General features: G+C 42.7%; 1 protein-coding gene across 2 annotated transcripts; it reads left to right on the plus strand.

Moving 5' to 3' along the window:
- Positions 1-513: 513 nt before the first annotated feature.
- On the plus strand, positions 514-16357 carry scarb2a (scavenger receptor class B, member 2a). Of its 2 annotated transcripts, XM_061071290.1 has the most exons (13): positions 515-1049; positions 5433-5590; positions 5724-5871; positions 6113-6304; positions 7033-7124; positions 8044-8163; positions 8630-8808; positions 9414-9532; positions 10203-10276; positions 10414-10468; positions 10565-10717; positions 11645-11692; positions 11991-16357. In XM_061071290.1, the coding sequence occupies exons 1-13, from the start codon at positions 927-929 to the stop codon at positions 12120-12122; spliced, it is 1593 nt and encodes a 530-aa protein (XP_060927273.1). In that variant the 5' UTR covers positions 515-926; the 3' UTR covers positions 12123-16357. The 2 variants fall into 2 exon arrangements, with proteins under 2 accessions (XP_060927274.1, XP_060927273.1); XM_061071291.1 differs by lacking the exon at positions 11645-11692 and having other exon boundaries at positions 514-1049.
- The last annotated feature ends 2172 nt before the right edge of the window (positions 16358-18529 follow it).

Below are 18529 nucleotides of genomic sequence, written 5' to 3' on the forward strand. Positions count from 1 at the left end.
TACTACACAACAAAGGTCAAAAAGGACCTGTATCGATTGCCTCTGTTCTTGCATGCATACATTCCTTTATGTCTTATATCCTTTCTTCTTCATTTAGGAGGAGGCTTTAATGCATAGAACACAAATTAAGTTTATACTGATGGATGCAACCAACCATCTTCTGCATTTGGATGAAACACGCTGCTGCTAACTCTTAAAACCGGCTGGATTACAAACTTGTTTAAAGCTCAAAAATATCAGCTGGCGTGGAACAAATATAGAAATCAAACGACGCCAAAACTGGATGTGTGCGTACAAGCCTGCACACACCAAGGCACGATTAAGAAGGACAATTGTTTTATTATGTGAAGAAAGATAATTGTTTTATTATATGAAGAAAGATAATTGTTTAATTATACGAGTGTTTGGTTGGAGGTAGTGACTCTAAACCTGCCTCTCTGTGTTTTTTTTCTGTTCCAAGTTGCTCACATCCCCCGCCCAGGCACCGTTCATTAACGTAGAGGAAGGGGAGGGCGAGGAGGAGGAAGAGGAGGAAGAGGACATCACTTCTTCTTCGTGTGTGCCGACAGCCTCTGGTTCATTCCGCCGCCGGTGCGAGCAGCCCAGCATCTCCTCCTGTCTCCTCCACCGCTACGAGCTCTGGCCATTTACAAAAAAAGAATCTTTTTTAAAGCAGAGCACTCGTCTCTTTCTCTCCGGCACCCGGGAGAGATAAGTTCCAGATCCCCCCCCCCACCACCCCCACCCTGCTGCGGCTCAGGAACACGACGGCTCCGGAAGCTCACGCTCCCACGCGCCTTTAAGCCTTCCTGCCTTCTCGCTTCTTCTCGCTCGTTTCTCCCCCCGGGCTGCGGGAAGTTTCACGTCCACTTTCGTGAAGTTTTTTTCGGAAAGACAACCCCCCCACCACCACCCAGCCCACCATCATGGCTCGGAGGTCCTGTGCCATCTACATCACCGGCATCGTGTGCGCTCACCTCCTGATCATAGGCATCGCCCTGGTCGTGGCTCAAGTCTTCCAGACCATGATCGCCAGCCGGTTAAAAAAGGTGAGTGGTCCCCCCAGTCTGAGATGATGGTCTCTCCCCCCCTCATCTGTCACACTTGGGGGGATTTAAACCTGAACCTGTCTCCTCTGCAGTGGCCGGTCCTTCAGCATCAGGGTCACACCACCCTCCGCTTCACTGACACATCCTTGTGTGTGTGTGTGTGTGTGTGTTGTGTTTTATTTGATTTAATATGTGTTGTTACATTACCGGTGGTTTGTGTTCTGCTGCATTGTGCACTTACAGCCTCGCGGGATGGAGCCCCCCCCCCCCTCCTAATGGATCCGCATGATCCGAGGTTGAGCACTGTGTGTAAATCCAGCTTTGCATAGAGAGCATGTACATATTTATTTTTTATTTAAACGTGTGGCAAATGCGTAATATGCGCGTTGCTGTGTGTAGATTATCAATCATCATTTTATTTGTATAGTCCATGTTCACATATCACAATTTGTCTCATAGGGCTTTAACATGGTGAGACATCCTCTGTTCCTAACCCTCAGCAAGAGTCAGGACAAACTAGTAAAAACCCATTTTAACAGGGTACAAATACGTGGACATGCACTCACAAGAGGAAGAGAAGACCCCATTGAATGTTTTTTTTGTTGTGTATTTCCTTTTGACTTGATGTGACAGGCGTCGATCAGCTTCATTCGTTCTGTGGAAGGGGAGAACTGGGTTTTCCTCCTCCTGGCTGAGAGCTGTGCGCATGACCCGGGGACACATGTCTGCAGACTGCGGGCTGGGTGCACACACACTGTTTTGAGTAGTGTTGCCCGTAGTAGTAGTTGATCTCTCAGCTAGGTTGGGGGAGGGAGGTGTGTGTGGGGTGGATGGATCGGGGGGAAGGGAGCTATAGCGCGAGTGGGGCTGGCGAATCGGTGGCGTCCCTGACTTCCAGTGGTAGTTGTGCACCGTGTGTCACATGCCCACCTTTCTGTAAACCCGAGCATCCAACATGAATTGACAAGACCACCCCCCAAAAAAATGCATTAATGTGATTGGTGCATCATCTTTCTGTCATAAGGGGCTTTAGAGGTATTTTTAATTGTTAAATAGCTGTGAATCAAACGCATGGCTCTTCAATATGCTTCCCTAACCCCAGCTCCTTGTGCGGAGGGGAAATACTTGCCTGGAAATCCTGCAAATTTCCACAGAAACGACCGCAACATTCACTCTTATTCACCCACACCTCCAGAGTCAGCTCAACATGCATGGGGGGGTGGTCATGTGACCGTTAGATCGATGTTATCATTGCCTTTTGGCGCCCTTCAAAATAATGGCAAACAGAGTTAAATTTGTGTAGAAATGCCCTTGTTAGTGTATGAAGTGAATTATGTACATTTAAGTTATATCTATAGGAGTGCTGGGGAAGGGGCGGGGGTCTTGGCATTTGACACCCTATCCCACCCGGCTTTCCCACTGCTGCCGCCTGCCCTTAAAATACCTTGCATTCCTATTATTGCCATGAATGGTGGATGCTCTGTGAAACTCATGATCTGTACTTAGACATCACCCGACACAAAGTCGCCCTCTCCATCCTAAACGCCTTAAGACGTAGATGAATAAAATGCAGGAGCGGCTCAGCAGAAAAGCTGGTTGGGACTATTTGTCCAAGTTGGAGACTCACAAACAGCTGCCTTCCAACACCACTTCCCCCCCCTGGAGTTAAATTTGGACGGCATGCCAGAGGACCCAAATTAACAGAGTCAGTTAAAGTTCATCTACGGGGGACCTGGTTCTGATGTGGCCGGCGATTTACCCAAAATGACAGCGTAGCTAATCCTCTTTCGCCGCAGTCTGTCCATTGAATTAGACAGGAGCCGACATGCTGAGCGGACTTCAGAAAAATCCGTGGACTGAGGCGCTCTTTTAATAATGATGCAGCTGAGTTGTTCCACGCTCCAGGACGCAGACTCTGTATTTCTTGCTGAGCGGGGTGTGGATCCAAACAATGCACAAGTCATGTGAGGAATTTGACAGACTCCTTGGCCTCAGGGGCCTGATTTTTTGCCTGGAAGCAAACTCCATGCGACCTTGTTGTTCAGCGTCGGCCGAGCTGTTCAGGGCAAACTGAAAAGGAAAAAAAACACCCCTGTCATGCCACTCCTCTCCGCCCTGTTCAGGAGAGGAGACTTTTCAAGGTATTAGGCCTGTTTGGGCTAAACGCTTCAAGAACAAGGTCATGTTTTAGCTCAAAATGTGACGTCCGTGCTCGGCTTAAACGCAAAATCTGCAATACAGGAACTGGAATAGATGATGGATTTTCTTTTGCTTTTAATTAAGTTTCTCTATGTCAGCTTAAAACCGGATCTTCTCACACCACACCCAAGCTGTGCCTTAAGCTGTTTAGTTAAACCATGTGTCATATCACCGTCATTGTTTGGTTTATCTTGGCCCTCCCACCAACGAATGGGTAACGCAGCATTTTGATCTCACGGACAAACCTCTCTGCTTTGTCCATTACTTGTGTTTTTTTTTCCCGGCGATAGATCAAGGCTTCTGTTCAGGGAGGTAAATGTTTCTTGTTTTAACTTTGAAGGCCTTTTGAAAGACCTTATTCTCAAGGTTGGAAAACAGTGATCCACGCAGACGGCAGTCACACAACATTTGCCTTTAAGTTGCTGCAGGGGAAAGGCCCGATGAGTAACGCCCGTTTTTTTTTGGAATGACAGTATTGACATTTTGTTTTGAAAAGTGGCCAAATGATTCAATTCTTTTAGTTAGCACATGCTGCTTCTTCTTCAGCTCACAATAAAGAAGCAGAATCCTCGAGGCTCAGGAGCTTCTCACATCTTTAATTCTTCCAAGTTCTGCTTGTTCTTCTTTGGGTTTGTTTTCTCTCATTCTGAAAACCTTTTCCTGGAAGCAGTTAGTTAGCCGCAGCATCAAAATCGTGGAACTGATTGTTTAAGGATTTAATGTGACTCATTGTTTGCAGGGTTAAATCTGAAATTGGGCAATGCAACACAAGTCATTCTTGATTTTTAGAAAAAGAAAAGATACAGCTTACACTACAGGCTTATATAAATGGTGCTGATCTCTATGATAAACCCCTTTTTACATTTCTAGTAATTTTGTTAAATAGCCTATTGTGCATCAATGTAAACTGAAGATCTTTAGGTTTTGTCTCATAAATATTGAGCAGATTAATAGGTAATTAAGTTAGGTGACAGCCCTAACCAGTGAAATGAGTTTTGTGATATGTCCTATGGGTAAAGGGTGTAATTCATAACCACATATCCAAATCAACCTAATGAGGACTTTCTTTTTCCTCAGCTGCAGTTTGTTTGAATCATTGTTTCTCCTCAGTTGAACCTTCTCTTTCCAAAGGCGATATCAAAGTCGATATTTTGTCCTGCCCCTTCTTTACACTTTACAAAACCCCACGTTAGATGGGGAGGTGGGAGATCATGCAACGAAACCCGGCAAACAATTGTAAATGGCTCGACATGTTTAAATGTCGGAAGTTACAACATAAACAGGAAGTGCAAGCCACGTCTCAAGCTATATTTCCTCAAAGCTTCGAGTGCCTGACAGGGTGCAGAAGACAATGTATGGCGCCTCTTGAGTGTGCCGAGTTGTGTTCAGGGGACAGGTGGTTTTGAGAAAGCGCCCATTAGAAAGGCACGAGAGGAAGTGGGTCATTTCTCCTTCCAAAACTTTAAAAATACCCCGAAGAATGGAAAAAGGCTTGCTCCCTTTCCCTCCGGTCAACAAACCTCTTCAGCTTCGGCTTCCTAACACAGTCGGATGGGGTAGTTTTAAAGGTTACTGATTACTCATGTTCATACATGTGGCAACCAGGCTTATGTCATCCAGACACACATGTTTACGAGCAAGCTCAGCTTCCAGGCTCGTTCGTCTCCACGCTATCACAGCGAGAACATGTCTGAAACCACCTCGTCTTTGTAGCGGTTACATTGACTTGTACAAGCTGAACATAAAACCGCAACTGACCATTTTGCACGTAGCTTGACGGCTAACGACTGCAGAGAAAGCTAATTGCCACGCTGACAATTGCAACACGTCTGCTGGGTTGCGTGTGGGCTGAGTATTAGTGTGCAGATAGATTCCTGCCTTGGCTTGCCGAGGTCAGTGACTAGTGTTGTTTTTGTTTTTGCCAACACTTTGTGCCCGTCCTGACAGTTTTTCAGCTGTGAAGGACGTTTTCTCTGCCTCCCTCAGGTTTCAAGGTTTTGGCCCAGCACCACATCCTCTCAGGAAAGTGCTGGGTGCTCTCTACGACTGTTCAAAACGTGAATATACCAGAGTGTCAAATTTGAGAAACCACATGTTTTTTTTGAATAAGCTCAGCATGTTGAGCTTTTTCTTTTTTTGCGGTCTTTCAATTTGAATGTGTTTTTTTCTTTCTTCTGCTGACAGGAAATTACTTTGACGGAGAAGAGCCACTTTTTTGAGTCATGGAAGAATCCACCACCACCTGTTTACATGGAGTATTACTTCTTCAATGTGACCAATCCAGAGGTGTTCTTGGAAGGCGGGAAGGCAGTTGTCAAACAGATCGGACCATATACCTACAGGTTGGTTTTGCTGTGAACACCTAAACTCAAAGATTGAAATAGCTGAGCCGCTGTTTAACTTTATAGTGATGGACTGGTTGTAAAATCTCAAAAAGATATCTGGACTAACCCGCTGATAACATTTCAACACCAGGGAATACAGGCCAAGGGAAAACGTAACATTCCTGGAGAATGGCACCAAGATCTTCGCCTTGAACCCCAAATCCTTTGTCTTTGTACCCGAGAAGTCCGTTGGCGACCCCACGGTTGACATCCTCACGACTGTCAACATTCCACTTGTGGTAAGACGTGGTGTCTGTACAGAGTAATGTGTGTTGTTATGATGTGCAGCAGCCGCTCCAACACATCCTTTAAGTTATTTGATCGGCATGTGTGTTATTTTTCACACACTGGTATCTATTGTCCTCTTACATTTATTGGGACATTCTGATGTTGTGACCATACAAACCACTTGGTCACAAGCTTTCCTCTTAAGCGTCTCACCTTTGCCTCCAATGTTTCCCTTCTCTTTTTCTGCTTCAGGTGGTGATGAACGAGTTGAATCAAAGGTTCGGCCGCTTTTGGAGGGCTGCCATCTCCTTATTAATGCTCAACAGTGAGGTGTTCATGAAAAGCAGTGTCCACAACATGCTGTGGGGATTCAAACACCCTCTGCTCACAAAGATCCACTACATGCAGAAGGATGTGGACGAGTATTTTGGCCTGATGTACAAGGTGAGCGGCGAGGGGGGGAAGTTTGAATCACTTTGCGATCGTCAGAAAACCTTTAGAAACCTCTTGGGCGCTGGTTGTTCAGGGTTACTACACAACAGACAAGAGGAAGCTTGTGGCGGCGTCGTGTAAGAAGTGAGATTCCCCACATGCTGATGGAAGAGGATTGTACTTCCTTATTTAATCTGCATCACCGGCCTTGTGACGCTGAGGGATGCATTTTGAGTAAGATAAACAAAACTAAAACAATGAATCAACATATTTTTTTTAAATGATGATTAATTTTGAGTTGTTTTCAGTAAATAAAATCCACTCTGAGCCTCTAATGGGACAACTTGATGCTCGTCTCTGTCATATGTTATGCTTAACTGATTATCTTTTGGGATTTTTAATGAAAACAAGCAACTTGGAGACAACTAGTAAATATTTTTCACAATCTTCGAAATTTCTCACACTCAGGTTGTTAGTTGCGGGCGCCACGCACAAAGACTGCTTTTAAAATGCCAAAGAAATTTTTTCTGTGGTCAAACCAGTTAATATGAAAACATGTTTTTATGTTCTTCAACAAATTACTAAGTCCGTTATTATGTCTGAGCGATACTCGTAATGGGCATATCGCTGACAAACAAAGCAGCGTTTCTTTCCCATGAGCCTTTGTCAGTAGACGTGAACACTGCCTCTCTGCTGTCGGTCACAGCAGCCTTGACTGAACCCTGTGTTGTTTTCCACAGAAAAATGGCACCCATGAAGGAGAGTTTGTCTTCCACACCGGCGAGCAGAACTACATGGATTTCGGCAAGATCGACACTTGGAACGGCATGAGGTGAAGACTCCTCTCAGCCAGTGTAGACTCTGTTAAAGATTTCATCGTCTCTCTTTTTCTCAATGATAGAAAACAACCTTTTGTCAGCACACAGTCACGGTATTCACATTTACAACCTGCATCTGAAAGTCCAGCGGAGGATTTCAGCACGATTGCAAAATTTGTTGTTTGTACATCGCAAGTGACTTTGTACCTTGAATGTGATCAACACGTACAAGTAAAATCCTGCAGTGGCTGGATAGTAGTAAAGTAAAAGTACCAATAGCATGGTGTAAAAATACTCCATTACAAGTTCATCTAATTCATTTAAAATCAGACTACAATCGTCAGAAATTAAACAGCCGAACATTTGCTGCGTTCAGCTTCTAACAGTCAAATTTGAAAATTTTCTCTGACATATACAATGGTGATCGGATTAAGTTGTTGAGTATGGACATTGTGAAATGATAAAAATGTCCATGTCTCTCTCCATCCCTCTATAGACAAACTTATAACATTTACTCAGAAGCTTTTATGAAGATTGACTTGCAAGTGAGAGACAACTACATTCCAGCTTCAGTGCAGAAGGAAACCTCTGAGTCAGCACTACACACTGAATCTTGTCAATAAGACAAAGTGCAAGGAGATCAATTCAAAAGTGCACAGTGTGAGATAGGTTTCTTATTTTTTTCTTAAAGCTAACAACCCAATACAGATTAAAAAAAAAATGTGATCCTCATTGTATTTAAAATCCTGATTTTGTTTTGTTTCACTTAAAATCTTAATCTCAAAAGGAACTAGTGACTATATCTGATGCACAACTTCAGTTAAATCAAAGTAAGAAGTAACGTGTATAGCAAGTACGACAAATGAAAATACTAGGACATTTCCTTGTACTTGAATGTAGCACTGATGTAGCGTGTTTTCTGCAAATCAACAGAAAGATGTCGTGGTGGTCGTCCGATCAGAGCAACATGATCAACGGTACGGACGGCGCCGTCTTCCACCCTCTGATCAACAGGAGCGAGCTGCTCTACATCTTTGCCGCTGATCTCTGCAGGTGTGTGTGTGTGTTTTTTTTGTGTGTGTGTGTGCGTGCCCTGGTGTGGATACGAATTTGTTTACAGTCAAAGCATCCAGGCGGCGCAAGTACCAGAACTTCCTGTCAGCTTCAAGGGGCTGAGTCACACGCTGACACATCATCTGATAAGGATTTGTGGTTATTATAGCTTCAGATAAGGAGAACGGTAAATTCAAAACACGTTTGTTAAGACAGGAGTTTGACCTGAACGCACCTGGAAAGCTAATCGTACAGGAAGTGGATGTCCCATAGATGGCGGCTATTTATTTACAGCCCTAACTGCTCCGGTTACAGTAGAAGCTTAAGAGGATGACAATAGCATTTCAACATTTCCTTCCTGTTGGTGGTTGTCGAGCTCTTTATTTAGACTTCTGAAGGGTCTGTTGGACTAGATCTCAAGTTATGATTCCCAAAATGAGACGCTGACACTGCTTCCTGTCCACAGATCCATTCATTTGGCCTACGTGAAAGACGTGGAGGTGAAAGGTATCCAGGCGTTCCGCTACGCACCCCCCAGTGACGTCCTCATGAGCCCCAAGGACAACCCCAACAACGAGGGCTTCTGCGTGCCAGCCGGAGACTGTCTCGGCACCGGGGTGTTAAAAGTCAGCGTTTGTCGAGAAGGTAGGAACACACACACCCCCTAAGCTGCAATCGCGCCTGACCCAGTTACCCTCCACCCACTTTCCCTCTCATGACCCCAAACCAGTCCCATGACACATTTTCTCCCCCCCTCCGTCTCTACACCCTGCCTTAAAATGGTCGTTCGGTCAGTTGCCCCTGCCCTGGTGTCTCGGTGTTTGAGCAGACCAGATTTTACTCAACCCAGTGTTCAATGATTAACTTGGCTGACTGCAAGCAGTGATTGTTGAAGTATTTTATGGTGGCCATTGAGTGTGATTGCTCGGATAAGGTAATCTCCTCTAGGATTGTCACAGAAGGGAGTTGTAGTATCATGAAAAGATATGTTACTGTCCCCTACTGTTTGTATAGTTTACGTAGGTATTTAAAAAAATCTGTGCCATAGTTTTTCCCAACATTGATCAGTCTAAAGGTTATGACAGGATTAACAGCACAGGGGCAGGTTAACTCCCTGTTGTAATTCTGCTAACTGCACAGTACCAGTTGCTGATATTCCTCTTCCCAGCCCTTGTTGTATTTCCATGGAATCGTTCTCCACATTCAAACAAAGACTGAGTCATGTGTTTGTCTCCCTTGTTTCCCTCAAGGCGCTCCCATCGTGGTGTCTTTCCCACACTTCTATCAAGCCGACCCCAAGTACATCAACGCCGTCGAAGGGCTCACCCCCAACAAGGAGGAGCACGAGACGTACCTCGACCTGCAACCGGTACGACTCCCATGAGAACAGATTAGAGGCAGAGTGTCTGGTTTAATGACGATCTTATCTAAATGAGAAGAGTTCCTTTGATTGTAAAGCTCTCTGTGTTTTTGATTGCATTGAGGGTTCCCTTGTGGGGGTTTGTGTTTGGTTATGATTTGTGAATTTAAATGGCGGTAACAAACATTTTGTAAGATATACTGGCTCTGGCGAAAATATTAATACATTTGACCATTTAAAGAATTTTTGAAAAATATCTTCTTTATAGGCAAGAAAAAAAATACGATTGTGAAGGCATTGAATTGATTAGTTGCTCTCACCTCCTAGGATACATTTTTATAAACGTATTTATTGAATTTCCAAACAGGCAATAGGAAAACAGTGATATGTTGAACTCAATCCATATTTTAATAGATTTTTAAGGAAAATAATTATTAAGTGTGGTTCCCATACAGATAACTTGAATCAACAGATGCTCATTTTAACAATAATAATGTCAACGGATGAATAAAATCGAGATTTACTCATTCTTTGATTTTTTTTTCACTTTTTAATGGTCAGGACAATAGTTTTCCTCCATTATGTGAGAAGACGGAAGAGAAAATAAAAGATATGGTAATATTCACTGAAACGTCTCTGCTCCGTCCTATAATCAAGTCTTTGTTTCTCCTTCATTTAGACCACAGGAGTTCCCATTCGTGCCTGCAAGCGAGCCCAGCTCAATATCATCCTGAAAAGAGTCGAAGGGTTCCCGTAAGTCGAACTTTGCTGAACCCTGACCCACTTCCCCGTTACCGCACTCTGTCCCCATTTCATTTCGGCCTCATGTTGAGCCAGATGTTCTCTCTGACCTCCCCGCCTCTCTGTGTCTCTCTCTCTCCGCCCCGCAGCAAAACCAGGAACATCAACGAGACCATTATTTTCCCCATCATGTTCGTCAATGAGGTGAGGACCCCCCCCCCCTTTAGCACCAACTGAAACAAAGCTGTTCTGATGAGTGAAAATCATTAGTCAACACTGTCTCTCCTCTCGAAACCATAGACTGCGACGATTGATGATGAGTCGGCTTCCCAGATGAGGACGATGCTCCTGATTGTGACGCTGGTGTCGAACTTCCCCTTGCTCATCGTGGGCTTGGGCGTCATCCTGCTGATGGTGCTTGTGGTCTTGCTCTGCCGAAACCGCCAAAAGAAGGTAAGAGCCACCGCTGGTTCTGTGGCACTAATAATCCTGGAGTGTCATTAATCCCCCACAGTCGCCCACTGACATGAGCTTTACAGCGTATAAGAGACCTAGAGGAAAGCTAGCAGTGTAGTGATATGTCACAGTAAATCCGAGTTTTTTTTTTCTTAAGTGCTGACGCATGTTAACTAACACACTGCATGACTCCTGCACAGCAGAGCTTGCATGAGCAGTTTTTAAAATTCTGGATCAAATCTTTGGATCAATCGACAAATCTGTGTATTCAGATGGAAGGAGTCGAAGCTCCCTTGTTGTTCCGTGAAGCTGTGACCTGTCGTAGCACTGCCGAGAACCAAAGGGCTCTTGAACTGGAATAGTCCCGAGAATGAGGAACTGCGCATGTTCACCTCTTGTCTCCGGTCGAGCAGGATCGACGATATGAACTCTGGCCTTTCTGCCTTCTGTATTGTTGTAGTTCAGGTTATTCATTTTCCAGAAAGTGGCACGTTATATGCATGTAAATGGTGTCGGTTAATATAATGGGAAATATTTGCATCTTAGATGAGAATATTCACGTCTGTTTTAAATGTCTGTGAATATGAATAATGCCAGGAGGCAGCTAGCTTAGCATAGCTTATCATAAAGACTGGAAGAGGGTAAATTGGCTCGCCTGACTCTGTCCAAAGCAAACAACCAACTCCAAACTTTTTCCTTTTTATTTTTGTATGCATTCAAAAAACAAGGTTCTACCATGTTAATTAATGAGCAGCAGATTTGCTGGAGTTTACAAATTGCCTGGATCTCGTTTCCTTTGGACAGACTTCAGCCTCATACTTGCATTGACTGTTTTTTGCCTAATTGCAATGTGACAAAGTGTTGTATTAACATGTTCTAATTTTAATTTTCTGTAACCCCCCCTTTTTTCTTTTTCTGTTTTAGAATGAAGTAAAACGTATTGTTTTTACTGAAGCTTTTCATTCTTTTGCTGTAAGTCTTCCTTTTTGCCTTGTTTGCTATTCTCATTTTTCAATTTGTTATTCATCAACTCTGAATATTATCATTTTGTATTGTCTGTACGGGACATAATATTCCCTTTTTTGAGTTCTCACCTCACAGTGTAATTGGTCATTGTTTAATTACATTCATAATTTCTCAGGTGTTTTACTGTGAACATCAGTCAAAACATGAATTCCCATTTCAGTGTCTGTTCATTGTGTGACTATGTGGACGTCTTGCCAGTGCTTTGGTTTGTACTAACTCCTCCTGTCCTCCTGACTCTCTCCAGACGGCAAAAGACGACACGGCTTACACTCAGGTCAGCGACAAACCGGACGAGCCGTCGGAAACGCCAGCCAACCAGCCAATGAAGAACGGCTCCTACATTGCCATGTCTCCAGTGGAGCCCCAGAAGTGTTGATGGAGAATCGCCTGGCCCAGCATGGAGCTCAGGAAGGGGGCTGAGGGAGCAGCACAGGGGTGATGCATTAACCATGGGTGGGGTTTACACACAGTGAACTCGTTTCACATATTTTTGGGGTGTGTGTGAATGGGGAGGATAGGGAAAGGGGCGGGGCAGAACCCCCAGTAGATGTTTAGTGAACAGACAATGCTCCTCTCGCTGAGCCCTCTTATGACTGTCTGTCCTCCTCTACTCTACCTGCTGAGCATGGCCCTCACTGCCTGCCATACTGCAACACAACAAACTCCCACACCTTTACTCCTCATTTCCGTCCTGGTCGGCCCAGAAACACGTCGGGAGTCTGGACGGGCTCGGCCAGGACAAGCCTTTTTTCCGCAACTCCTCTGAAGGACCACTGTAACATAGGTGTCGCTGCTGCACAAGGATGCATGATCTTCTGCTGACTAAAATGGCTGAAAGGGTGTTTCTTACTCACCTAAACAGCAGGAGGTATCGTATTCTTGCTCTTTCCTTTCCATCGGTGTTGCGTGAGGAGAACTTCAAACCGACAGATACAAAAAAAATCCCCTGTAGAGTTAGGACACAGCTGTGAGCTCTTGGGCTCTGAGGATAACATGGTTTTGCTAACAAAACTGAACTTGGCATATCCTTTTTGTAAAAAAAAAAAAAAAAGACAGTCTGAGCCAAACTATTTATAGCATTTTTGCCTTTTTTTTGTTTCCTAAGATGAATTGGTGCGTGCACACAAATACACACATCGCACTTCCAGGTATGTGTTGGTGAGAGTGTTTGTGCACCTTGACGAACACGTCGACGTCCTGTTGTGATGGACAAAGCTCAACTGGTTTTCTTGATGCAGGCGCGATGTCGCATGACACCTGATATACTCGTGATTTCAACCCCACTTCCTCAATTTTTTTTGTCAGCCTCACTTTTTTCCCTTAAACACTAGTTACAGAAATGAAACGCTCAGTTTCTTTTCAGAGTCCTAATCAGCTGAAGTAGCTAGATATGACATCACCAACAGTAGCTTGATAAAATCGAACCTCTAGGCTTCTTCACACATTCAGAACAAAATGGAGATAACAGCCACAGATCTCACAAGGGAGACTTGAACCTGCTTTCTGCCTTACAACGGTTCAGTGTGTTCGTTATGTTTCATACATATAAGCTGGAAATCTATTTTCGCCATTGTACATATTTAACGGGAGACGTTACAGAGATGCCTCTGACTAAATCCAGCAAGCAGTCCTCCTCTAGGTGTGCAGGGAGACGCTCCTGCACATCTACACTGTTACTTATTAGAGAAAGCACAATTTAGATTTGCTAAAAACCAGGCCGGAAGCAAGGCCACCAGTTGTTTTTTTTGGGACCTATTATAACTATGATATATTAACAGCTTGTTATGTCAAAGACACTGTCAAGTGCCGTGACTCTTCACCGCTCGCCGCTGTGCACTCGCACAGTTTGCCAAGGAAACTGTTGGCATTCAGGCAAACGCAGCACTTGAATCACTGTTTGTCTTACGTTTCCTGTTGTGTCTCCAGTTTTTCTGTCCGCCACACTCGTCTCGTCAAGCGTCAAACTCGTCGGTGTTCGCCAGTGGGAAGTGAATTCGGGGCCGTAACACTGTCAACGTGGAAAGTTCCCTGCACTTTGTCTGCATATTGTGCCCTGTGTGTTATTTTGTTTCTTTGTCCTCGTCATTTCGATGAAGGTGGTCCATGAGTTCAGTACATTTCTCTGTTTGTCCTGGCTAGTATTGGGTCTGAGGATGTTTTCCAGGACAACAGACGTCCCTGCCTCTGTGTTAACTTGCTTCTCAGCACATAGAGTGTCTTCTTTTGATATACTTTTGTATTTGTCATTGCTGCTAAAAAAAAATGCCATAACCTATGGACTTGTATTCAACTATAACTTGCTCGTATTCAGGTCGACTCACACAGGCTTTTTTTTATCCACGTCTTAAATCTTTTACGGTTTTCTGTGTTGACGAGCCTTTCGACACCTGAGCACAAGATACAAAGCCCAAAGCTTGCTGCCATTTATTGGACTTAGCAGTTATCACTAACCACATTTTTGTAAAGCTCTCACAGTTAACCAGTCATTCCTCTACTAGAGGACCATATCACATGTATCACTGGGGTTTATGAAGGGGTTAGTTAACTTGACAGAAAGGACGAGCCGCTTCAGCATCATCGAATTTAATGTCGGAAGTCGTTTAAAAACACTGTGGTGGAGAATCCTTTAAAGCAGAAGTTCAACACTGGGAAATGTGCTTGTTCTGCTTCTTGTGGAGAGAAGGAAGAGGAGATCGATTCCGCCCTCGAGTTCCTCTGCTCAACATGAAACAGGAGATGTTTCGCTTAGCTTAGCACAAAAACTAAACCGCATGGCTCTGTCCAAAGGAAACAAAATCCAACTCAAAGTAGTTGATGAACACAATTATTGTTGTTTTCAAGCAAAAAATTGACTTTAGATTCTCAAAGGTGAGACTGTGCTGCTTTTCTTGGTCTTGAACTATAGTCAAATTTAATATTTTTATAAACTAGACTGTCAGTTGGATAAAACAACTTTTGACGATGTCTCTTGAAGGATGTTGTCATGGGCATTTAACAGTTGTTTTAGTTTTTTTTTTAGCCCATGTGAAAAGGACAGCTCACTTTCTCAACTCCTGAAATAACTTGGTCCCATTACTTAAAAGAGTTTTTAACGACTGGAGAAAAGCGAGAGTCGGACCAAATGTTAAGCTTAAAGAATCTTTGCTCGCTCCAGCTTCGTATTTGACGCACAGATATGTGACTTTCTCATCCAACTCTCCACCAGCAGACGAAGGAGCCTGTTTCCAGTGTGTTTGAACTCTTTCTTTAAAGTGAAATCGATTCACTAAAGGCCTTTTTTATTTCACTTGCATGAATGAGCCGCCACCTTGTTAAAACTCATAGTTGGTCGTTATTCACCTTTTTAAAATCTTCTTGAACCTGAAAGACCTTAATCCCAAAGGCGCGTGTGTGTGTGTGTATTACTTGTACAGTGTCTGTTCAAGCACACACACACACACCTGAGCCATCACTGCTCCACCCGTCTGACTTCGACTACATTGACCTTTGAGTCCAATCCTTCAAACCCATTGGCTCGTCCCTGCTTGACCAAAGATAACCCACATAGATCTGCCCCAGCGCGGTGTTTACTCTACTCTGCGATAACGGCTGTGCCACAAAACTACCGCCTACCTTTTTGTTTGAATTGTGCCACCACTTATGTGAAGTATTTACAACAGTGTTATGTGTGCGTGGAAGCATGAATGTGCCTTTTTACATCGAGGCAAAAACAATATATAAATCCCAGATGGTAGAACGATGTATATTGCTTTTCACCACCTAGTGCAAAAGGAAATAATTAATCAATGCTCTTTGTGAGCAGAGAGTCAATCTCAGAATAGAGCAATACAGAGCTGTGTAACATAAGTTGTGGATGTTTTGTACAGGGCCTCATATTATTTATGTACTTTCTTTCCTGTGATTTTTGATGGTTTAACCCGTGTATGAATATTTTCCCTTTTCTTTAGTGTGATTGTAGTTGTTTTATTTTGTTATGTTCTGCTTGAGTTCCGAGCACATTTCATTTCCTCTCATTTCATTTTTTTTCACACTGAAAAAAAACAAAAAAATAAGTGTTGGACCAGTTTGTTGCACTGGGACCAGTCAGTGCCCTGTAAAAAAAATGTCTGTAGGAGTGTCCATGAATGGTTTATTTGGGTGTTTGTGTTTTGAGTATGAGAACCAATGAGTTAACACTTGTATGTGGAGCCAAATGCACCATTTCTGTCAAACTGGGGTGATTTACTGGAAGGCTGATTATCTTGATGACTGAGTAAAGTAAAGCGTTGATGCTGTGTAATCTGTCTAGATGAATGACGCCCACCTTCAGGGATGAGCACTAGTGCCATACCATCCTTTTCTTTCCTTAATTTGCTCCTCGGTGTAACAAACCCATGTCTCCCAGTCTCGATGTTCTGAAGTCACTAACAGACATTTCCTCTTAAGATGTACTAATTTTGTTTTGCTGCTGAAAATGACAATCCCCTTGTCATGTTGGGTGCAAAATGATTTCAAATTAATATCCATTTTTAGTTTTGATAATTTACACTGCACAGATGTTTCTACAGCCCTTTTGTAAACATTTCTAGTGTATTTGCAAAAAATAAAAGTTGCACCGAAGTGCAAAGTTCACATGGTCTCTTGCTTTTCTTTTAACTGTCTGTGGAGAAATATAAATCCCATTGAGGAGGTAAAACTGCTGAACCAGATAAGTATAAAAGTTGCATGATGAATCAGTTAATAATTTAATTTGTTTAAAAAATTAAATTATTTTTAAACTATATTTTGTTTTTTTAAACTGCAGAATTTGAAAAATGCGAGACTTTTTGAGACACTTATTTTGCAAACTTTCATCCTTACGTTGAATCCAATGGTTGAGACAATAATTGGCAGAATAACTGATAATAAATTAACCATGGATGCTCTGGATCTTTAGTTGGATCTGCATCAAATTCCCTCTTTTCATCAAGATCAATAAATTATTTGTTCTCTGGAAAATTGGGGAAAATGTCAAGAAACTTATCGTGACTCGGTGTTCAAGAACGTTTCAAGAAGACTTTAGTGTGTAATGCTGACAAACAAAAGGACAGAGGTGAAAAAATTAGATCCTTGGTTGAAGGTAACAAACTAATGTCATCAAATCAGTCACTGGGGCCAATCAAACTTTTCCCTCTTTACATATATTTACTTTAAAGGATGTGAATATTTTTTTCAGTACTGCATTAAACACAATATTTACATGGTTTCAGGGAGGACATTTGTTAATCACTATGATATTATTTTCAGTTTCAGGCCTTTCTGCTGCACATTTCTTTTTTCCTGTGTATAACTGAATAAACTCTGAGGAAACCTCCCTTTAGTGCAACAGTGAGATCCTTTATCCAAATAGCTGTGACTCTTTCTGTTTTCTACCCTTTCCACCTCTGACTACCCGTAAGTGATATTTACCGCCGAAGTGCAACAAGTTCAGGCAGGTTTTTCTGGGACTACAAGACGTCGACACTTTTCTGTGACAGATGAGACGTTTAGTCCACGTGGGGCGTTGCATGCGTGGATAATGGCTCTGTTCATTATTCTAAGTGGTAGCCTCAGGGCAGCTACATCTCGCTGTCTACTCAGTCTTCTCATATGTTTCGGCCCTTGTGACGATCATTTCAGGGCCTGCAGGCGTCAACACGTTCCCAGTTTCTCCGTCAGTCAGACATATTCAGTTTTGACCTTCTGTTTAGTCGATGCTCTTGTTTGCTTGCACCGCAACCCTGTCTCCTAAATATAACAACTAATCTGCAACAGCAAATAATTTGTGCAATAGGTAACTTTTAGCAGACAGCGTTTGGACACTGACTCTTTGGCTGATTGCATCACTCAGTCTCATGCAAGTGTTTCTTTAGGTCATTTCTACATTAGTTTTGTGTTTTTGTTGTGCAGCTTTTGATCTGTTCTAATGCATCAGCACAATTTCAAAAATATGAGGAAGGTGCTGGTAAAAAGTAACAAATCTTAAGGGATAATAACTAAAAACATTACTATATAGTATTTTATTTTAATTAACGCATAATGACAAAGCACAATAATCTTAATTTTTGTAAATGTTTCCGTGCCAGATCAGACTTTTCCAGAGCATGAGGTCTTCAACAGTCGTGTTTCCAAAATCCCTAAATATTTCATTCACAATGACAAAGCAAAAATCAAAAAGCAGCACATCCTCTCTTTTGAAAAGTTGAAACCACAAAATGTCAGACATTTTGTTTTGCTTTCTTTAATAATTAAATATAAAAAAACATCATAAATGATGGATTGACAATGAGGAACCATTTCTTAATGTCTTTATTCGAACACTCCAAAGGCCTTTTGACTGCACCTAGTTGTTGAGTTGATGAATGGCCTCTTTTACCGTTTAGTTTTTTACCTTTGTCCTGATTGATTTCCTTGAAGAACTGTGTGTTCACTGAGAGAGTTTAGGACACAAAAAACCTGCAGAATGTGAAGTTTGTCTACAGGCAAATGTAGAATTCATTGTGTGTGAAGACCTTTCTATATTGAAGGAACATTTACTGGGGTTTAAATTGTATTTCAACTCCTGTGGAAAACAATAGCAGCTCATAAACTCCTCGCAATAAACATCTATAATACTATTCACGATATCTATAATTATGATTGTTGTATAATATCTATTTTCCTTCACGTGAACACAGTATAGTGCAGGTTCATGTCAGGTCCTTTGAGACGCTCCTGTTGACTGATTCCGATGTCTTCGTTAGGGCAGAGTTCCAGCAGCTTTACAACTGTAGGACCACCTGTAGA

This window comes from Limanda limanda, chromosome 5 (assembly GCF_963576545.1).
Source record: "Limanda limanda chromosome 5, fLimLim1.1, whole genome shotgun sequence".
Taxonomy (NCBI): Eukaryota; Metazoa; Chordata; class Actinopteri; order Pleuronectiformes; family Pleuronectidae; genus Limanda; species Limanda limanda.

Excerpts from the sequence above, each read along its gene's own strand:
- scarb2a (XM_061071290.1), top strand. The coding sequence starts at position 927 with ATGGCTCGGAGGTCCTGTGCCATCTACATCACCGGCATCGTGTGCGCT. Across the intron at positions 8,164-8,629 it reads TTTGCCGCTGATCTCTGCAG|ATCCATTCATTTGGCCTACG; the intron begins GTGTGTGTGTGT and ends TCCTGTCCACAG. Across the intron at positions 10,718-11,644 it reads GCCGAAACCGCCAAAAGAAG|AATGAAGTAAAACGTATTGT; the intron begins GTAAGAGCCACC and ends TTTCTGTTTTAG.